We start from the raw sequence: 23448 nt of genomic DNA, 5'->3' as shown, positions 1-23448 counted from the left end.
TTGAATAGTTATAACTAACCTTCCGGGTGTGAACTTGAAAATGAGCATAATCACACTCTAAATGGACTGGGATGAGAACACCACTGTGTGAAATATATAAACTTAAATGGAGACTGGAAAGGAAGATAAACATACACTTATATGATACCAGGTAATGGATATGTAGGAATGTGCATGCGTGTGTGTGTGTGTGTGTGTGTGTGTGTGTGTGTGTGTGTGTGTGTGTGAGAGAGAGAGAGAGAGAGAGAGAATACCATGTACACATATGAGAGAGAGAGAGAGAGAGAGAGTATACCATGTACACATATTCCACCTGCCATTTCTTCTCTTCACCCCTCATTTTCCATTTTTCCAAAAGAAGTCAGAACAAAACACATTAATACACAGGCTACCCTTGGACACACTGGCACAGGAGAAAACTTCCTGAACAGAACACCAGTAGCCCAGGCACTAAGATTGACAATTAATAAATGGAACTGAATAAAATAAATTTCATGGAATTGAAAAGCTTCTGTAAGTCAAAGAACACTGTCAATAACACAAAAAGGCAGCCTACAAAATGGGAAAAGATCTTCACCAATGCCACATCTGACAGGGAACTGATTTACAAAATATATAAAGAACTTAAGAAAGTAGACATCACAAAAAAATAAAATAAACCAATTTAAAAAATGGGGCACATGCCGGGCGGTGGTGGCGCACGCCTTTAATCCCAGCACTCGGGAGGCAGAGCCAGGCGGATCTCTGTGAGTTTGAGGCCAGCCTGGGCTACCAAGTGAGTTCCAGGAAAAGGCGCAAAGCTACACAGAGAAACCCTGTCTCGAAAAACCAAAAAAAAAAAAAAAAAAAAAAAAAAAAATGGGGCACAGATCAAAACAAATAATTCTCAATACAGGAATCTCAAATGGCCAGTAGACTTAATGAAATGCTCAACATCCTTAGCCACCAGGAAAATGCAAATAAAAGTGACTCTGAGATACCATCTTACACCTGTCACAATGGCTAAGATCAAAGATACAAGTGACAGCTTATGCTGGAGAGGATGTAGAGCAAGGGGAACACTCCTCCATTGCTGGTGGGAGTGCAAACTTGTATAGCCACTATGGAAATCAATATGGTGGTTTCTCCGAAAATTGGGAATCAATCTACCTCATAACACAGGTATACCAATCTTGGGTATACACCCAAAGGATGCTCAATCATACCACAAGGACACTTGTTCATCTATGTTCATAGCAGCTTTATTCATAATACCCAGAAACTGGAAACAACCTAGATGTCCCTCAACCAAAGAATAGATAAAGAAAATGTGGTACATTTACACCATGCAGTATTACTCAGCTGTTAAAAAAAATAACACCATGAAATTTGCAGGTAAATGGATATAACTAGAAAAAATCATTCTGAGTGAGGCAACTCAGACCCAGAAAGGTAAACATGGTATGTACTCACTTATAAGTGTATATTATGTGCAAAGTAAAGGATAACCAAGATATAATCCATAGAGCCAGAGAAGCTAAGTCAGAGGGAGGGCTCAAGGGAGGACTACTGAATCTCCCTGGGAAGGGGAAATAAAATAGATATCACAGGTGGAGGTGGGGGGATGGGAACAGGAGGAATCAGGTTGGGGGAGGATGGAGGGAGAGAGTACTGAAAGAGACAACTGGAATTGGGGGCATCTTGAGGATAAGCTAGAAACCTAGTGCAATGGAAACTCCCAGGAATCCACGAGGGCGACCCTAGGTGATAGTCAAAAGACACAACTCTCCAGGTCAGCAGAACCCCTCAGTGTAAAACCCGAGAGACGGTGATGGGAAAGAGGCCGGCTTCAGCCCACAACTGAAATAATCAGGGCAAATTTTCAGATGATAGAAATGCTCTAAATCTGGACTGTGGTGGTTAAACCTCTGTACATTAGAAAAATAAATGACTCAGATGCTTGAGTGGACGGATCGTAAAGCATGTAAGTTACATCTCATTCAAGTTGTACCCTAAATAAAGCTTTCTTCTTCCAAAGGAAAAAGAAAAACAAACTAACATCATTTTAAAGCTTGTTCATGGCTATTTATTTTAAATTTCTGGATTTTCTCTGTTGGCAGATTGTGCTTTGCTACCCAAGATGATTACATTTCAGAGCTGCGGTCAGACCATTATCTTCATGGTAGCTATTAAACTAAATATTTAATAATTGTGGCACATCTACCATGCACCAGGAATAAACGATAGGTCATTAAAACAGAAAGTAATAACACAAAACTTAATTTAGATTTTTTTCTCTCAGCAAACATTCCTGGGTCTGCTCTCCTGTGAATTACACTCTTGAGAATATTTTCACTTTTTTTCAATCTACCAGCTTATTATAGGGAGTGTAAATGAGGGAGAGGGGTGAAGGTGCACACACGGGGAAGCTGCTCTTAACTGGAGCCACCTCTCGAGTCTCTCACCAAAGAACATTATTAAATGACTGATTAAACTCCGATTCTCTCCACGTACGAAGAAGACAGACTCTTTTCTGTGTGGCCGTCATCTGCTAAGCATCCCTCAGTCTACACTGGAAGAGGTAGGTTTCTTCTTAGGAGCTTTGTAAAAAGCCTGGGGATGGGGATGGCACAAACAGGCTACCTTGTCCCCATAAAAGGCCTCGGAGAAGACGTAACAGAGTTCTGTGCTTCAGGGCCAGCAAGATGGACAGCAGTTAAGGCACCGAACAAGCAGACCTAGTGGCCCGAGCTCAAGCTGGAACCCGTACTAAAGTAGAAGGAGAGAAATGACTTTACAAAGTTGTCCTCTGACTTCCACAAGAACACTGGTGTGCACATGCATGCATGCATGCATGCATGCACGCAAACACACACACACACACACACACACACACACACTTTAAAAACCCATACTTCAACATGCTTTGATTCAGGAGACATGATTTGCCTGTAACTTTTCTGGACTCGAAAGCCAGAAAGTTCCTGAGACGGGTTTTGAGCTACGGCTTCCCTCCCCTCCCGCCGCAGAGAACACATGAACACACAGAAGTAAGAGAGGAGGGATACAAACTAGGTCAGCTACGTTTCCCTTGAAGCCTGGTGATGGCTGAGGACTTGGAAGAAGCACTGCACTTTAAGGAAAGCGGTGACACAAACTGTCAGGATCAGAAAGGGGACTTCGGAAGCCATGTGCCAACAGGAGCCGTTTGGGGAGCACTGTCTCCTGAGAGTAAAACGTGGAAGTGTGACAGTCACTGATATGAAAGCTAACATCCAAACCCTTTGGCTGGGATTTTTGTATACAGCAGGTTTTTCTCGTGCATCTCACAGTGAAGTCGGTCACAGCTAACAATGAACTGGCCAGCAGAGAATGTCCCCAAATTCCAACCTGAACCAGAAACCACACTGAGAAGAAAATCGTTAGCTTGGCCCTCCTGTTGCTCACATACTTCTCAGTTATGATTATGACAGGCTAAACACCTTCAAAACATTTCCGTTAGAGAGGGGAACCATGTACTCACAGATGCACAAGACTATGAGGAAAAGGAGGTACGTGACCAGTTCCCGCAACACACTTTTAAGATATTTCTCTCGGTTGGTGTTGCTCTCTTCCATGAGTCTTGTTCCCCAGAGACCTTTAAAATAATGAAAAACAAACAAAACAAGGTCATCTTCCTTAAGAAATTTCACAAGTGGCAAAAGGAAAAATGAAATTAATAGTAAACCAGTTCTCATATGGAAATATGAATACATAAGAGTACTGCATGTGACTCAGAAGTCACTTCATTTAGTGTACACCGTGCTCCACCCCCCTCAAAAGTACAAAATCCAAGTCAACCCAGTCATTTTTATAACTTCTAGGACCATTAGCAAATATCTTTAAAAGTTTAGGAGGACGGAAAAGGAAGGCAATTTAAAAGATTTAGCAATTTGTGTCACATAGCTCTTCCTCCTGCTTGGTACGGGATACACCTGGTGTCCCCGCTGCTAAACTCAGCTAAGTAGACAGTGTGACTACAGGGTAAACCACGCTGAGGTCGCCACAGTACAAAATCCGAGTTGTTGCATCATTTCAATTTGGAAACACCTACTGAGCTTCTAGCATGGCGGCAGGAAGGCTGCTCTGGGCTCCTCTTTGTCCTGTAAGAAACGCAATGGCAACTGACCACCACGCTTAGCCTGTTTAAGTTTAACAGGTTTGTAAAGGGCCAATTACTATGGTTTTTTTTTTTTTTTTTTTTTTTTTTTTTTTTTTTTTTTTTTGGTTTTTCGAGACAGGGTTTCTCTGTGTAGCTTTGCGCCTTTCCTGGGACTCACTTGGTAGCCCAGGCTGGCCTCGAACTCACAGAAATCCACCTGGCTCTGCCTCCCGAGTGCTGGGATTAAAGGCGTGCGCCACCACCGCCCGGCCAATTACTATGGTTTTAAACTAACAGCAACAGCTCATGCGGCTCCTCTGTCTTTCGTTTGGGAAAAACGACGATCAGCAGCCATGTTCTGTGTTCAGCAGATGGAAAGTGTCAGTCTGGCGAAGTAAAGATGATGTAACCGTCGGAGAGGTTACTGGAGAGAATGACAGGTTTGGGATTCAGCCAGCAGGCAGTATGGTGACTGTCCAAGCCCCTGTTAATAAACAGTGTGGTCAAGTCACAATGCCAGATCCTTGGGAGAGCCTTAATATCTTCCCTAAAACACTAACTTCTCAATCCTTCCAGCTAGGCTATGAACAGACACAAACCTGGTTCCCATATGTCACCTGTCATTCTCTCTAGACCTTATCCCCTTCATTAACCCAAATTTAGACCACATTTGAGCCAGGAACAAGCCACAGGGAGAAAGGGAATTCAGTAAGGTTTTTCACATCGAGGAAATGAGGTCATCATTAAGCTTGACAGACTTTTTTATAACAACATAACAACACAAGAGCTCTACTCTATTAAATTTAGATATTCCATTTTCCTTTTCTTCCTTTAAAAAATTAGCATCTAAATTTCAAGGACACCATGTTACTCATCTCAGGTTTCACCACTCTGAGAGCTGAGCACAGTTTATGACCAGGTCTGCTGCTGCCAAGAGCTGGTATTTGTCAGGGAATTGCTCATGCAGAAGAAATGCAGCAAGCGGAATGTTTATTCATTGAAACTCTATCATATTCGAGGGTTTTTACAAATGTAGATGACATGGAAAATTACAAGTCAGGCTAACACTGCAGCCAAGGATGAGGCTCTGCAGCCCCGGGCACAACCGTTCTTCTGTCTCTGGGTAGAGCTCTCCTGGAGGCCAGGCCTACAGTATGTATACACGTGGTGACTGCTAGTCTCTTTAGCATCTTTACTGCTGCGTGGTCAGTGATTTTATTCCTTCCAATGGTTTATAGACAGCCATGCAGTAAGGAATAGACATAATTTCATACAAATGGTATTCTCTGACCTTTAAATAGAAACAGACAAAAACGATGTCAGATTTTTCTCTAGCCAAATTTACAATGAATTATGGCAATTTAATTCAATCTCTTAAAAGGAAATGAAAAGAAACATCCCCCTTTTCTTATCTCTATATGCTATCATGTATTTACTTTTTCTAAATTACCCTACCTACCTCCTAAATATTAACAATCTTTAATTGTCCCCCCCTACTGGGTATATATAAAGGTCTTAGGAGATTCTCAGAGACCCCCCTGCATCAGTGTCCTGTTGCAAACGACTTCCCCAGTTAGGCTGACAGGCAGGAGTGGTTTAAGGTGCACTTTACATGGCAGCTCAGATTCACATGCCCCAAATGAACGCTCTTTTCCCCCCTCTAGAAACGTCTTCCGATTTGAGCAAACGGCATCAGATCTGAGCTCCATCTCAAAGGCAGCTCTCCTCTTGTTCTTCTTCGCATGGAGTTGGTTCTGCAATTATTTTATTTTATGCGTTGAGACAGGGTCTCATTCTGTAGCGTAGTCTGACCTGAACTTTGTAATGCTTCTCCTGCCTCTGCCTCCTGAGTGCTGGGAATGCAGACACGCACCACCACATCAAGCCTGAATCTGTAACTCTGACGGCTTCTGTCTTTAATCTAGGCCTATACCATCACAGCCTGTATGCTGACTTGCGATTCTGGTCCCTTTTTTATGTGTCAGCTCTCTCCTGACCATCCATCCACTCACTGCATCCTCTACATTCTTCAGTCTGGCATATGGTTATACTAGTCCTGTCTGAAGTCTCCATTACTCCAAATGCCAACAGGAAAGAGTGTACCAGCTCCCTAATGCAACATTCAGGTCTGCTCAGCCTTGTTCCTGCTACTGTTCCCTGCCAGAATCCATCCCCGCTTCAAGTGTGGCTCACTTTGAATCCCTGTGAAGACCTTCACTGACCTCCTCGGGTGAGATAGATTACCTCTTCCTTGAGTTCCTCCCATATCCAGCGCTCGGCACTCTAACTACTGATTTGCAGCCATTTCCCCTGCTAGACTTGGAATCTGAGCAGCTTAAGATTTGGGGCCGTGTGTTATTCATCCACGCACGTCTAGGATCTATTATCACAGCAGCAATTCTCCACAAGTTTATTAACTACATGATCACATTACTAGTGCGACTTCATCACACCCTAGAGGGCAAAGACAGCAATGAAAATGGAAACTGTACAAAAGTTTGGTGCAAATGAAAGAAGGAAATGGAAGAGATGATGGAGGGTGCGGATTACAGCTAAAGTGGAAGTCTGTGTGTCCACATGTGGGATGCACAGGTACACACGGAGGCCCGAGGACAACCTCGGGGGCCTCTCCTCAGTCACTGTCTGTGTGAGGGTCTCCACTGCTGCAGTGGAAACACCAAGACCAAAGAGGAAGTTGGGGAGGAAAGGATTTATTAGGCTTACATTTCAGCATTGCTGTTCATCACTGAAGGAAGTCAGGACAGGCACTCAAACAGGGCAGGAATCTGGAGGCAGGAGCTGATGCAGAGGCCATGGAGGGGTGCTGCTTACTGGCTTGCTTCCCATGGCTTGCTCAGCCAACCTTCTTATAGAACCCAAGACCACCAGCCTAAGGATGGCCCCACCCACCATGGGCTGGCCTTCCCCCATCAATCACTAATTAAGAAAATGCCTTACAACTGGATCTTATGGAGGCATTTCCTCAACTGAGACTCCTTCCTCTGATGACTCTAGCTTGTGTCAAGCTGACACAAAACCATCCAGTACACTGTCCACCTTGGTTTTGAGACAGAGGCCTCCCCCTCACACACACACACACACCCCACCCCCACCACCTTGCCGGCCAGGAAGTTGCCAAGTGAGCTAGACAGCCCTGTCTTGGCTTCCCCGCTGGTGGGATTGGAAGCACATGTCATCACCACACACTCAACTTTTTAAATATCGGTCCTGGGGATCAAACTTAGGACGCTGCTATCTCCCTAGCCCAAGGGAAAGTTCCAGTAGCCAAATGTGAAGGGAAAAAGAAAAGAAAAGAAAAGAAAAAACTAATGAATAAGCCCCTCCTCCCATTGGGTTGCGGGGGGCCTTCTACTCATCAGCTGGGGCTGAAGGCCAGTATCAGCCCTCAGGTATCCTTGTTTCCTGCCTCGGTCACAACTAGAAGCTGGGTGTCCCTCGGCCTCTACCAGGCAGATTGAGCAGAATCAGGCCAGGACCTTCTGTAGCAGTCATGAGGAGGAAGGCTCTGGCTACCCTTTGGTACCATCAGGTTCTGGAGAGTTACTCCTGGTCTACGTGGCCACCACAGGCATAAAGTATGTCCACCACCCATGAGGACACAGGCCACAGTGATGCCTGTGAGTGAAGGGGTTGAGCACTCCCCTATATTTTTGGCGAAACCATGGCTCTGTCCTTAGGGAGGTTCCAGGAGGGAAGTATCTGGAGTAGTAACTGAGATAGCAGGAAGACAGAACACTAGAAAGGATCATAGGAGACGAGTCACCTGGGAGGGCAGCCTGCCCATCAGCTCAGCCACATCTCTCAGCAGTATTTCACACAGGATGGCTGAGGAATGGGTAGTGAGGAAGAGTTGAGAGCAGGTGCTCAAGATTGGGTGCCACGGACCCCATGGTAAGGAGACCAGACTCCACACTGGCTGTAAGCATCAAGTCTGAGAGACGGCCCCCAGTTACCCACAAGGTCTAGCCTAGGACCCGCCTCTGAAACATTTCTATACTGAGGTGCCGCCTTCAAAAACTGATAAGTCGCCGGTTGGCGGTGGCACACGCCTTTAATCCCAGCACTCAGGAGGCAGAGCCAGGCGGATCTCTGTGAGTTCAAGGCCAGTCTGGTCTACAGAGCGAGATCCAGGACAGGCACCAAAACTACATGAAGAAACCCCGTCTCAAAAGAAAACAAAACAAAACAACAAACAAACAAACAAACACACAAAAAAAAAACCCTGATATGTCGATACTTTGGAAAAGCTCCAAAGATCTCAAGAAAGTTCCAGGGAGCCGAGTGGGGTATTATTTTAACTGTAATCCTAGTAGTCAACTCCTGGAGGGATGAAGCAGGGGATGGAAAGTCCCAGGCCAGCTTGTACTGTGAGACCCTGTCTCAAAAGGCCAAAATTTTACAAAACACCCAAAACATGTCCATTATCAGGGAGAAGTTATGGAAATGGGGTGTGTGTGAGTGAATATGATAAAAATACACTGTATGCATGAAAGGAACTCTCAAAAATAATAAAAATACTAAATTTAAATTAAAAAACATGTCCCTCAACTAAGTAATGGATAAACAAAATGTAATTCACATACACAACGAACCAGGAGTCAGTCATCTCTAGAAACAAAGTTCGGGTGCACACTGTTGCAGGCAGGAGCTTAAAACCAGGCTACACAAAATAAGCCAGACACAGCAAGGAAAATTCTGATTTCACTGGCTGTGGATTTGTACATGATTATGAAAAAGTCTGGGGAAAAAACAGTTAAGTAAACCACACTGTTAGAAATATATCTAATGCCCACCGAGCTCTGGCTAAAATGGTAGATGTGATGCTGCACGAACTTTGGCACAATTAAAAAAAGAAAGTAGGTTCTTCCCCTTTAGATAAACTAGGAATTAGGATACACAGAGTCGATGATATGGTTAACTCTAAGTGTCCTGAAGAATCAACATTCAAAAAGTAGGAAAATATGAAAAATGGCTGACTGAAGTTAGGTATCAGCACGGCAGGTATCTGTCATAGCAAGAACAGCTTCGGGCTCCAACGCCTGTAATTAAATCCTAGTTCCAATAATTAATAGTTGTGACCTTAGGGAAGTCATTTAAGATATAAAAGCCTTGGTTCCCTCATCAGGAAGATGGTGTGAGGATAGCTTCTACAATATAGGGGACACCCTATGGACCAAACTATGACCATAAAAAAAGGCGTCAAGAGCACTGAGTACAGTGGGTAATTCATTGCCACTTCACAGGTTAGGGCACGGGGTCTCGGCCTCTCTACCCCTGACATGCCGGGTGGGATGGTGTACCTATTGGGTTAGGGCACGGGGTCTCGGCCTCTCTACCCCTGACATGCCGGGTGGGATGGTGTACCTATTGGGTTAGGGCACGGTGTCTCAGCCTCTCTACCCCTGTCATGCTGGGTGGGATGGTGTACCTATTGGGTTAGGGCACGGGGTCTCGGCCTCTCTACCCCTGTCATGCTGGGTGGGATGGTGTACCTATTGGGTTAGGGCACGGGGTCTCAGCCTCTCTACCCCTGACGTGCCGGGTGGGATGGTGTACTTCACAGGTTAGGGCACAGTGTCTCGCCCTCTCTACCCCTGACGTGCTGGGTGGGATGGTGTGCTGTAGCGGAGTAAGAGGCCACCCTGTGCTCTGTAAGATGCCAGTACCACTCTTGCCTTCTACCCAGCAGGTGCATCCCTCCTCCCATCCTGGGGTTGTCACAGGCCCCAACACATTCAGATACTTCCAAATATTCCTGAAGGGGCAAAAGTTCCCCTACGCACACTTGAAAACTTCCTATCTAGGATAACGCTTGGCTGGTGATGAAGGACAAATGGATTCTAGAGATTTAAAACAGGCCAAATTAATCAGCCACTGAACACAAGGATCATGAGCTGCAGCTAGGAATGGAGAGCCGTATTGGTTACCACTTTGATGTGGAACTATTTCGTACAGCCAACTTCAGACCTTTATAAACCTCCATAACCTTTCCAATAACTGAATACGCTCCTCTGTAGACCTCAAAAGGGAAGGCAGGGGAAATGCAAGTTAAATATGAGACAAAACAGTGATGGACACTTATCAAACAGTATACATCAGTGCCAAGTTCTGCTTATTTCAGGAAAACTAAGAGTAATCCTCTACATTATATTTTTCAGCCATCCTGACAGTATCATTATTTTTGTGGATTAAGAATTTGCCAGTGCAGCAGGAGTCACAGTAATGAGTGTCATTTCCAAGATGATGCCTGGGGCACTGTCATCAAATCACTCAGTTGTCCTTGCCTCCTCTGGTCCAGGTTTCCAACACCTCTTCACTGGTGGCCCCCCTGCCACACCTGCCTGGCTGCTGTCTCCCTGCCCGGCTATCAACCTCTGGGAACCATCCAGGATGCCAAGCTGCTGAGTCCCGTTCCTCCAGCATTCTCTGCTGCGGCTGAGAAGCCTCCAACTGCTTCTTACTATTTAGAGATACATTTTAATGGCCCAGTTAGATGCAGGGTACCCCAGAACGAGGCTTCAGACAGTCCTGCAACCCCAACTACTCACTGCTAAGAGGATAAGTCCATTCACTGTTAGTTATTTTACATTTCTGGTCCCTGTCCTTGGGAAAATAGTGATAGGTTACTGTAGCTTAGTTTCTTTTACGGCTGCTAGCAGAACGCCATCTTCATGCTAAATATTTAATACATGTGGCTTACTTAATAAGTCACAAGAATGCCAACTACACTTCTTCATAACAGAAATAAAATGTTCCAAATTTTCTATAATTAACAGTTTCCCAAGTCTGCTCTCCGGTGAGTTACACCTTCGATGGATGCACCATCCCATTATATTATTATTACTATTAAAGTTTATTAGATATGACCGAGGGAACAGATGCAGAGACGCTCAGGGCAAGACCCTGGAAAGGAACTCACAGCTACCATGGCCTCTCCAGTGCCCCCCACCTCCTCTCAGAACCTCTACAAGGTTCCCACCGATCAAGCCTATCTGTCTCATTGTGAGTTTACTGAAATTCTTCTTTAAAAAAATAAACATATATATGTCTAAATATAAAAGTATACATTTTATTTCATTGCCTCTCATTATTGAGTTCAAAGTTAAGTATATGACCAACTGCTCAAGCTGATTTAAAATCATGTGACTTTCCATTATCTATTAGCTTATAAGAAACTTTTATCTCACGTTGGTGAATGCTTTTTAAAAGCACTTCTTACATAGTTTAAAGTAAGAATCTGTTTCATACGGTTCCAGGCATTAAGAAAGCAGTAGTGTTTTCCTATTCTATTAATATTCTATTAATGTTACCTCAAAAGGATGCTTTGCTTTTCACAATGCCCCGAATCACATTAACTAGCACACACATATAAAAGTTGTGTAAAAAGGCACTTTCATCATCTTTAATAATCGTGAAACACAACACAGCAAAGATTTGCTGCCCAGTTTAGACACCTTCTCATTTGATTATTTCAACACATCGAGGGTTATGTACTGCCCATTTCTTTTCTAAAAGAAAACTTAAGGGTCAGAGCAGTTAAATAACATGTTCAAGGTCAAACAGTAGGAGAACCAGGATTTAAATGTAGGCCTGTCTAAACCACATTGCTTCAACATCTGGATAGTTTCTGTGCTGGACTGGGAATTGCAGACAGAGGAGGGGGGGACAACAAGAAATATCGGGATAAAACTCTTAAAGGTGGGGAGTGAGATAACTAGGTGGATGGGAGTTAGCAAAACCCTTTTCCACAGATGCCTCTGGTGGCAAAAGTTTGAGAACACGGGATTCAATCTGCTGTTGGAAAATCTGTGTCCTCTCCAGCCTTGTGGAGAGTTGTGTGCACGGAAGGCTGACACACGAACCAGCTGGTATCTGGAGAAGCAATCATCTTGTTGGAATGGCCGAAAACATTATTTTAAAACAGACTTCCAGTCTTTAAACACACACCGGGTAGGGGTAATGTTTTCTTTGCAACTGTTTAAGAAATACATCTAGAATGAGAAATGGTCAAAACTGCGTTTCTACAGGCGTTACTGTATTCATGTCGTCAACGTCTCTCCTCTCCACCAGTCCTGCCCATCTAAAGGCATCACTCTCAAAACATGGGTAACGCTGTAGGTCCCCTCCTAGATTAGTTGAAGGGACATGGCGCATGGCCGCCAAATGAAAAGCATGGGAGCTGGAATAAACTTGATCCTCATTTTGTGACATTTAGCAAACACACAGTTCCAACTATCATCAGTTGTACTAGAATAGTCTCTCTTCGTCCTCCACAAGCCCCAGATACTCCCGAAAACGGCTTTCTCCTATTTTCCCAAGTGTGCTAGCATCCTAAAGGGAGAGGGAGGTGCCTGAGGAATTCGCACCAACAAGGGCGCAGTGGAATTCCGCGCTGGGTACCGGAAATCACGCAAAGTGAGCGGAGGTGGGAAGGGCGCTCGGGAAGGAGGCGGGAACGCGGAGGACGAGGGTTCGGGCCCGCAGACAGGCAGTTCTCACCGGACACCGCGGGTCCCGTTCTTACCTCGCAGCCCGCGCACCAGCCTCTCGGCCCAGGCCACTCGGGGCGGCTGCCGGTCCAGGGGGAGGTGGCGATGCAGCGGGTCCCCGCCGCCTGCGGGGCTGGGACACGGCGCGCCCTGGTCCTCTAGCCGGCGCCTCCTCCCGCTCGGGTGCCCGGCGCCCCGGTAACTCCCCAGCGCCCGGCCGCGGGCGCCCGCCGAGCTCACAGCCGAGGAGGAGGCCGACCTGCGGCTGCCCGGGCGCCACTCCACGTCCATCTCCACCACCATCCCTCCTTCCTCCCCTTCCACCTCGTCGTCGTCGTCGTCCTCCTCGGCCTCGAAGCCCGGGTTATCGCGGCTCCACGCCTGCCTGGAGCACGACGAGAGCGGAGGAGAAGGGGAGGCCGAGGCTCCGGCCGGGGGGTCCCGCGCAGCCGCCTGCCGGATGCGCTCCATCTCGATCTCCAGGCCCCGCTGCTCCCGGAGGCCTCCCGGGACGGCCAGGCCGGCGCCCCCAGCCGCACCTCCTGCAGCCAGCCGGCCTGACCCGGGAGCTCGCGGTGCGGGCGAGCGCTTGGCATCCCCGGGCGGCTGCGGCTGCACGCGGTTGGAGTTCACCATCGCGGTCACTGGCGCCCCGCGCGCCCCGGAGCGGCGCTGCCCTCTGCCGCAGGAGCCATGTTCTTTTCTTCCCGGGGTCCGCCGCCTGCTCCCCGCCCCCGCCCGCCCCCTCGGCCCGCCTCCCGGGGCCAGGCTTCGCCTCGGCTGGCCTCAGGCGCGGGGAAGTGGCCCTGGCGGCCAGCGCGCGTCCCGCGATTCCCGGGCCAGCGTTCCAAGTGGAGCCGGGTCCCGAACGGCGCCCGCGTTCCTATGGGGTGGCTCGCGAAAGGAGGGAGTGCTTGGCCGGCCAGCTCCTCTGGAAAAGGAGTCCTGGGTTTGTCCATGCCTGCAGGACCTCGAGATAATGCTTAGGCCATGTCCATCCCCTGCCTAGGTTTACCAAGGCCCAAAGAGAAGAGTAAAGACTGTGATCCTCTTGTTGCATAGTGTGAACTGGTGAAATCTAGCTTGAACTGAAGTCTCCAGGAGGGCAAAGAAATCTATCCTTCATTTAAAAAACAGAACAGGTCATTAAGCCTGTCCCGCCTTGCACTTGGTGGTCCTCATCCCCGATTCTCCTGTTGATTAGGTGATTTCCCCTGTCTCCTCTCTCCAGACATCCTGAGGATGCCAAGGACTGGGTTTTGGGACTCGGATCGCTCATGCCTCCACCATTATCTCATTTCCGCTCCTGCTCAGCACTGGGATCTGAGGAACGGAATCCTGCCACAGGCCTTAGGTCTAGATGTTCATTCCTCCCTCCGCCCCAGCTGGCACATCCAACTTAAGGCTGTGCAGCTGGTTCATGCTGAGCCTCCTCCAAGCTCAATTTTCTATGGTGTCCCCATCTCTTTGAAATCCCATAACCCTGGTTGAGGCTTGTGCCTCTCTCGCTTCACTTCTAAGGCTTCTCTTAGGTTATTCTCATCCTCCTCCTCCTCTTCAGGTCCCTCACGTGTCTCCCTGTCATTTCTACCCTCACTGGTCTCCCTGATGAACTCTCTGCTTTTAATTTCCGCTGCTAGCGTGGTCATCCCACACTGGAGTGAATGATTCTGCCAGTTCCACCTCTCTTCTGCCATTCCAGGACTAAACCAGCCTCACCACCTTCTTTAGCTTCGGGGAAAAGACTGAACTAGAAACCTTCAAGAGTGCTATGACGCCTGTATTCTCCCCGTCCCCACTCTTGCCAGATTATAGGATCGGCCATGTTGATGCATAAAGGAGTCTATGGAATTCTAGCATAAGTGACACCTTTTAATTTCCGTAGTTTAGCAAATGTGCATGATCTGATCCGATGTTAGTGTGCTAGGCTTGTTAAAACAACCTACCTCATGCTGTGTTCAATAATACAAATATATTTTCTCAGAATAGGTTGGTTGGCCTCCCCTGAGGTCGCTCTTGGATTGCAGATGGCTCATTTTGCCTGTGTCTCCCCGCTGTCCTCCCTTGGATATTTTCTCCTCCTCCTCCTCCTCCTCCTCCTCCTCCTCCTCCTCCTCCTCCTCCTCTGCATCATAGTGATTACAGACAACTATAATTGTATGATTTAAATTTAGTTGCTTTGAGAAAGACCCAGTGACCAAGTATAGTCATATACTGACAAACTAGAACTTAGAAATTCAATGTATGAATTTGGGGGTACACAAAATTTAGTCATAATGGGTCATATAATACTTTTCTAGAATTTCAGCGATGCTCCAGTCTTTGTGTTTATACCACACTAATTCATTATCAGTACCATAGAAGCAGGCAACTGCAGGACCTGGGGGGAAGTTACTTCACGTGTGCCTCTGAAAATAGAAATAATAGTAACCCCTGCCTCGTAGGTTTGTAGTGAACAGGTGAATTGATACATGTGTCTAAGACCATCCCTTTCGGATGCTGTAACAAAATTACCATTACCACGTGGCTTAGAAACATTTACTTCTCACAGTTCTAGAAGCGGACGTTTCAATGCATGGTACTGGCAGAGTTGGTATGTGTGGAAAGTCCTTTCTGAGTCATAAGGCACCTCTTAGATGTATCTTCATGTGGTGAAAGGGACACAAAGCCTGTGTTGGGATTTGGATCTTAAATGTCCTTCAAGGTTTGTCTGTTAAAGGTTCAGTCACCAGATCATGATCCTGTTGGAAAGTGGTGAACTCTGTGAGGTGGGAGCCAGTGACATTAGGTCATCAGGGACATACTCCTTCTTGAAGGGCATGTGGACCCAGGTCTTTCCCCCCACCTCTCCTCCTGTCCTCTCCTCTCCTACCCTATCTTCTGGTCACGAGTAGCATTGTTCCACCGTTTTGTGTATGTGTGTGTGTGTGTGTGTGTGTGTGTGTGTGTGTGTGTGTGTGTGTGTGACCTACAATGGTATTCTCACTCAGAAGTCTAAATGTCTAAACGAACAGAGCTAATAAACCATGATCTGAACCTTCTGGAACCATGACCCAAACAATCTTTTCACCCTTCTGACTTATCTCAGACATTTTGTCACAGCCATGGAAAATTAACCCACACAAACTCCTTTGGCCTCATAAGACATCCGTCTCCATGACTCCCTATAAAGATCCCACCTCTTTCTACCATCCCTGTGACACTTCAGGATTTCAGCCTATGAATTTGGGAAGCATCAACACTCAGATTACATCAGTAAGGCGTATGGAACATTGCTGTATGCATGGTAATGCTGTGTACTGTTAAAGCTGTGTTTGCTCTTACGTCTTAATTATAATATTTATTTTTGGCCCACTACAACTGCTTGTTGGTCATCTTTGCGCCAGCTGGACTGTGTATTTGTTGAGAGCAGGGGATCCATGGCAAACTCAAGATGGTAGAGGAAATACTTCCTGAGAGTCCAGCGTGCATGAGACACACCGCTAGGAGCAGGAGACGATCTCTGAGAAACCTAGTCCTCATGGGGAAGAGGTCGTGAGCTGAGCAAATGCTGAGGCTTAGGAATCTCTAGTCACAGAGCTGGAGCTTTGGTTAAGGCTGGGGTCTCCCGACCCTTCAGAAGGGTTTTGCTGTTTGCTTGCCTTTGGGATGTTTTCCCCACCAGAAGACAGCAGGTCACTGCCGAGATGTGCTTTTCTCGTCTGTCCTCAGCATTTCTTGCTAGTACACGTGGAGTCCATTGGTTTAAGCAGGAGCGTCTGGGTGGAAAAGTGACTTAGTCAAGGAAGAATAGAGAAACCAATCCTTTCAATTACTTTATATTTACCTTGAATGTCGAATTCTGTGTTTTTACCTATATAATAAATGTATGACTTTAGTTAGGATGGAATAGGCAGATCCTTCATGGAGTTACAATCTCACTGGAGAGATCTTCATCCTGAGTTTAATAACAGCCAAAGGGGGACTTATTTAGTATCTAGCTAAAAGTGGAAGTTTCCAAGTCAAGAGGGGATTCGTAAGAGAGACTCCCTGGGCTGAAATGGGTAGGTAAAGCAGTAGGACCACGGGATGGAAGGCCTCAGATGTGATTCTGATAAACAAATCACAAAGTTAATAAACATAGTAATAAGTCTGTGTGTTTTTACAGTGTCAATACTTAAAGTGTGAGACATTCTTACTAAAATGACATCCTCACCATCAAAAGTAATTTAGATTGGTTGAAAATGTATCTAAACAAGTAACTTAGAGTTGGGTGTGTGTTTACCTCAATTTTACTTACAAGAAAAGTAATTTTAAGAGACTCTCTGCAGTTTTAATGCACAATAACTCAAGTAGCACCTGGTCCCTTTTGTACTGAATCTGACTTAACTTTAGTCTTGGCTTTCATGAGCCCAGGACCCCTCAGTGAACATGTTTCCTGCTCTTCATTCTTGTCTGTTTGTTAATGATCCCTTTCTGGTTTTACTTTAATGTGTTTATCCTTTACAGAGCAACTGGCTTTTGCTCAAACAAGGCCTGAGACTGTCAGTCTTTCTCCCTGTGGATGGAATGACTTCCTTTAAATAGTCAAACACCTACTTCTCATAAATTTTTCCCTTATTTAAAGTGGGAATCACAGAATTATATTTTTCTTCACCTAGCTACCACAATCCTATTGTATTATGGATTTCAGTAATCTAATACTGTGGGGAATGGATGCTGTTTGGTTTCTTTTTATCCTTGTGGTAGGCTTTCCTAGGGACACACTGTACAGATTCCACATTTAGTCTGAGTACTGCTGTAGAAACTTGTAAACAGCAGCCTTAGGAAGAGTCCAGTTAAATTTAACACACAGCAGTGTCCATCCATCCAATGTCAGCGCTGTTAATTTTGGAGGTTTGTTTACTGGTTCACTTTAATTTTCCAGTGAAAACTAGTGAGACAGAAACAAGCAAAGTACCCGTTGGTCTGGACGTCTCCACCTTCAATAGGAAGTCCAAAAGGAGTTCCTGGCATGTGTGGTGTTGCTTAGCAACTCACCAAACAGACATTGTTTTCCCTCATTTTCCCCCAAGGACTTATTTATTTAATAATACTCTAAGATAAATTTTTACCACTCAGCATCTGAAATCATTAGCAGAAAATCTGACATTTGGGCCATTATAAGAAGAAATGCTAACTTTTTTTGTAAACTTCAGTTCATGTCTCATTTCATTTCTCAAAAGGCAAGGCACAGATCTGTGGCATTCTTAGGTCTGGTTTGGGTTTAGCTTGGCCTGCCTATATCTGTAAAGGGTTAACTTGGCATTACCATTAGCTGGCACTGTGGTGGTAGTGACCTAACCCCTCTCTCTTAGTTTCCTATTCAGAATAATGAAGTTTAATATCTATTTCCAGATCTTTGTTGGAATTCAGATTGAATGCTAATGAAGGAATATTAACAAATTCACCAAACTTTCAGTGAATGCTTACAACATCAAGTGCCATACTGGACTCTAGGGACACAAAAATAAGGCATAAGTTCTGTTTTCAAGGGAAACAAATTGTGTAAAGAGACCACCTGCACACACCTTCAAATAGCTCTCGTCCCCTCCTTTTATACTTCACAGAAACTTGTGGGCCTTTCTAGACTCAGACACTCGGTTACCAACTTCTGACATCTTCCTTAGCTACAACCTGCTGTGGGATGTTCTGTATGGCAAATGTGTTGCTCTGATTGGTCAATAAATAAAACACTGATTGGCCAGTGGCTAGGCAGGAAGTATAGGCAGGACTAACAGAGAGGAGAAAAGAAAGAACAGGAAGGGAAAGGGAGACACTGCCAGCCGCCGCCATGACAAGCAGCATGTGAAGATGCCGGTAAGCCACGAGCCACGTGGCAAGGTATAGATTTATAGAAATGGATTAATTTAAGCTGTAAGAACAGTTAGCAAGAAGCCTGCCACGCCCATATGGTTTGTAAGCAATATAAGTCTCTGTGTTTACTTGGTTGGGTCTGAGCAGCTGTGGGACTGGTGGGTGAGAGAGATTTGTCCTGACTGTGGGACAGGCAGGAAAACTCTAGCTACAACAACCCTGGTCTCCATTGACTTGTTGGTCTTCCATGAAAACTTTTGTGTCATTTGTACCCCTGTCTGTCATCTTCCTGAGTCAAATGCATGCCCGGGGTAAGTAGGAGCCATGGCTTACTTCACTGGTGTCTGTAGCTCAGCAGCCCGTCTCTTTTTGAGTGATAGTGGTAATCAGACTTTCTGGGCAGCAATGATTCTCCCCTATTCTGAGTGTCAATGTGACTCAGAGGTGGCTGGCACTACCTTTAGCTCCAAAAAGTGAATCAGGTCTCCAACATGGCCAGTCAGAGTGTCTAGTTCCTTTAGCCCTGTGATTTATTTATGAATGGGTACAGTGGCCAAGTTTGATTAGTGTTACTCAAGCCAGAATGTGGGTTATTTTTCACCAAGCATTAAAAATGAACCATTTTTTGCCTGCTGGATTTGTGTTATAGTTCTAAGTCCAGACAAACTGGCAGCCCAAGTGTTCACACTCAGGGAGAGTGGAGCCAAGAGCACATATACAAAAAGTGCTTCAAACAGAATGAGAGGACCAGAAGCAAAACAAAATCAAATTAATGTTAGGGTGGCCATGTTATCGTACAATACACACACACACACACACACACACACACACACACACACACACACACACACACACATCTTATTTCATGTAACCCAGGCTGGCCTCAAACTTAGTGTGTAGCTTGAACTTCTGATATTCCTGCCCCCCACCTTCTGAATGCTGGAATTACAGGTGTGTGCCACCATACCCTTAATTCCAGCACTCTCCCTTAAAACATATTTCATCCTGTGCTGTCTCCTTGTTTTGTCAAGTGCAGATATATTTATCATCATTGTTCAAGGTGGGACTAAGAACGGAGCTATTTGAACTACTGTATAAGATTTTCATCTTAACTAACTATAATATATAATCATTTATTAATCATTTTAAATGAAACAGAGGCCACTGGAGAACACAATTTCCTGATTTGCTTGCCATGGCTTTCTCAGCTTGTGTTCCTTTTTTTTCTTAATTATTTATTTTTATTTTACTTGCATTGGTGTTTTGTCTGCATTTATGTCTATGTGAGAGTGTCAGATCTTGGCATTACAGACAGTTGTGAGTTGCCATGTGGGTGCTGGGAATTGAACCCAGGACCTCTGGAAAAGCAGTCAGTGTTTTTAACTGCTGAGCCATCTCTCCAGCCCCATTTATTAATAATTTATGAGCACTCTCTGGGCATGATTGCTAAAAGACTTTGAACTATACTTTCACCAACCCAGACTTTCCCAAAGGGTATGGAATCATTTTTCAAATACCTCTTGACCCCAATAGGAACAAGGATCTCAGCGTTCCAAGACCTACCAGACTTTGCACAGTGCTTTCTTCATGTCCTTCTAGTACAATTGTAGCTGTGAATGAGTCAGAAGGGCTGTCCCTGCCAGCAGTAAGTTTGCTATTAGGTTGCCACAGGAGTGAAACATTTAACCAACATTTAAAGTGTATGACATTCTGCCAGGAAATCATTGTATTTTAAAATAGATTCTAGAGTCTAACTCTGAGGATTTCTGATTCACTCTGTCTTTGATAGGTCATAGAAGTCTGCATGATAAGAAAGCAGAGTGAAACACTGAGAAAGAGCGTGTTTCGATGCCATTTGAGCTCCCAAGTCAGCACTTATTAAAGCTATAGCTTTCTACAGCTTTCCTTTTTTTTTTTTTTCTTTCAATAAAGGGTTTCTCTGTGTAACAGCCCTGGCGGTCCTGGAGCTCACTCTGTAGACCAGGCTAGCCTCGAAATCACAGAGATCTGCCTGCATCTGCCTCCCCAAATGCTGGGATTAAAAGTGTGCACAACCACCACCCGGCTGCCCAAGTGTTCTTTCTTGATCATGTGTAAAGTGCACATAAGCATCAAAGGAACGAATTACCAAACTACTTTTGAGGATAAGTATAGTCTTACATTCCCATCAGCTGTGCATGATCACTGTCTCCACATCCTTCACAGTATCAGACATCATTATTTGTAATATTATATTTGTCATTCTTATAGGTGTTTCGTGGTTGAATACTGTTTTTCTGAATACTGAATACTGAATAGATTGTTTTATTTGTGTTCTTGGCAGCACTGGAGATCGAACCTAGGGCCTTGTATGTGTTCTTCACATAAATGCTGGGCCTCTGGGCATTTGCAAATAACATGAAACATCTTTCTATGTGTTTATCATCTGTGTATCCCCTTTGGTGAATTGTCAGGCATATCTTTTGTCTGTTTTCTGATTGCACTGTTTGATTTGTTTAAAATTTTAACTCTTTAGAGTTCTTTACTACAGTATATTAATAATGAAAAGTCAGTTCTGGCCTGTGATTCATGAAACACGGCTTCTAAAACACTTGTGCTCTTCCCAGTGATAGGAGTGAGCTGGCTGGCTTGGACTTGACACAAGCTAGAGTCATCTGAGAGGAGGGAACCTCAACTGAGAAAACGTCTCTATAAAGATCAGGCTGTAAGCAAGCCTGTAGACATTCTCTTAATAAGAGATTGGGGGGGGGGCAGCCCGTGGTGGGTGGTGCCATCTCTGGGCAGGTAGTCCTAAATTCTTTAAGAAAGCAGGCTGAGCAAGCCATAGGGAGCAAGCCAGTAAGCAGCACCACTCCATGGCCTCTGTATCAGCTCCTGCCTTCAGGTTCCTGTCCTGACTTCCTTCAATGATGAACAATGATGTGGAACTGTGAGTGAAATAAACTTTTTCATTCTTTAGTTGCTTTTGGTTATGGTGTTTCATCACTGCAGTAGTAACCCTAACTAGGACAAGGAATGTTGCCTGAACGCTGGTGAGATGATGCTTATCTGGGGTTCCTGGATAGATTAGAGATGGGGCTGGCCGCTAGAGGAGCCAGCCATGATGAGGGGATCAGAACTCTCAGCTGTGCTACTTTGCCTCTAAGGAGGGCAGGAGTGCTAGAGAGAGTTCAAACGGCATTGATGGATGATTGCCTCAATTCTGAGTATACAATAAGACATTTTTTAGAAACCACAGAGTGTGTGTTCCAAGGACACTTTGCATATCCCACCCTCCACACACTTTCCCTTGTGTCCATGCCATTTAGCTGTCTCTGAGTGTAGGCAGAGTTTTTCATCTGGACCAAGATCAGCCCTGTTCCACCAGCCACTTCCCAAAAAACCACCCAGAGACTTATTATTAATTATAAATGTTTGGCCAGTAGCTCAGACTTATTACTAACCAGCTCTTACAACTTAAATTAACCCATTCCTATTCATCTATGTGCTGCCCCCAGGCTTGTGGCTTTTACCTCTCCTGCATGTCCTGCTTCCTTTCCATCTACTTGGCGACTCCTCTGGCTCTGCCCTCCTTCTTCCCAGCATTCTCTCTGCCCAAAAAATCCTGCCTACCCATCAGCCAATCAGCTTTTTATTAACAATGAGAGCAATACATATTCACAGTGTGTGGAGATTGTTCCACAGCATCTGAGTTGTATTTTTAACAGCAAATCAGTAAGCATAGATATTTTCTTGAGTTCTGTAAGTTATTTATTGAACTATTGGGTATGACTATGGTGGCAACGGTAATCCCTGAATTTGTAATGAAGTTGGACATGATAATAGAGACTTAGACCTTAAGCATGGTGAGTGAAACAAGTGCAGTCCTGTGGTACTGAGTCCGTTGTCCTGTGGGATCTGCAGTACCGCAGGGTAGTTAGTATGAGAAGTGGTTGATGGCATGGCTACTGCACAGCCTAAGGACTGGGTGTTTGTGGTCTAGATCCCTTTGTAGGGTGTGCAGTGGACAGGCTTTCTCCCTGCCTGCAGTTTGTCTTCATCCTTTCATCAGGACAAAATTTTAAATTTTGAAGATGCCCAACTTAGTTATTCTTTCTTCTTATGGCATTGATTCTAAGGTATCTGCTTAGTTTGAGGTCTGAATATTTTCTCCTAATTTATTTTATGGGAGTTTTTTTTATAATTTTATAGTTTATATTCCATAATCCACTTTGAGATTTTTGGTTTTTTGTTGTTGTTTGGCTTGGGTTTTTTTTGCTTGTTGGTTTACTTGCTTGCTTTATGTTTTGTGTGAAGTGTGAGACTTAGGATGTGGTCTTTCATGTTATCGTTGCATTTTTCTGTCCTATGAATGTTCAGTTGCTCCAACAGTGCTGCAAAGACCATTGCTTCTGCATTGGAGTGATCTTACTCCTTTGTCAAAAATTACTGTGTCATCTATCAAGACCTACTTCTGCAGCCTCCAGTTTGCTACATGACCTGCTCCTCTGTCCTTCTACCGACACCATACAGCCTTGATTGTTGTAGCTGTGTAGTAAGCTTAATACCATAAGGAGCTATGCTATTGAGTATGTAGCAAGCCAAAATAAAATGCTATTATTTACAATATTATATTTCTGTTATATAAAATTATAATATTATATTTACTTACTATTTATAGTAGAGATTCTTAAGGTCTTTATGTTCTCATGTGAATTTTAGAATATATTTCACTGTATATCCAAAAATTTTGGCTGAGTTTTGATATGAATTGCGTTAACTTTCAGATAAATTTGGGGAGAATTGGCCTGATATGAAGATATTGAATCTTCATATCTCTCTGGTTTTCTTCACTAGATCTTACAACATTCATCATTAAGTGTCTGCACATGCTTCATTGGGGTGATGATACCTGTAGCACGAATCTTAAATGGTCTTATTAATAAGAGCAAACTCAGAGCCAGGTATTGGGGTGAATGCTGGAAGATTGGAGAGATAGAACAG

General features: G+C 44.8%; 1 protein-coding gene across 1 annotated transcript in view; it reads right to left on the bottom strand.

Moving 5' to 3' along the window:
• Pkd2 (polycystin 2, transient receptor potential cation channel) overlaps positions 1-17003 on the bottom strand; it is a 46277-nt gene extending 29274 nt beyond the window's left edge. Inside the window, exons 1-2 of the mRNA XM_052735578.1 lie at positions 12666-17003; positions 3503-3616 (exon numbers count right to left, since the gene is read on the bottom strand). Of these exons, the coding sequence (XP_052591538.1) occupies positions 3503-3616; positions 12666-13266 (715 nt within the window). The 5' untranslated portion in view covers positions 13267-17003. The remainder of the gene's footprint in view (positions 1-3502; positions 3617-12665) is intronic.
• Between the last annotated feature and the right edge of the window lie 6445 nt (positions 17004-23448).

The sequence above is a fragment of the Peromyscus californicus genome, unplaced genomic scaffold (assembly GCF_007827085.1).
Source record: "Peromyscus californicus insignis strain IS unplaced genomic scaffold, ASM782708v3 Scaffold_13__1_contigs__length_99412109, whole genome shotgun sequence".
Classification (NCBI taxonomy): domain Eukaryota; kingdom Metazoa; phylum Chordata; class Mammalia; order Rodentia; family Cricetidae; genus Peromyscus; species Peromyscus californicus.
Note: the sequence above shows the minus strand (reverse complement) of the source record. Positions and strands in the feature narration are given on the sequence as shown.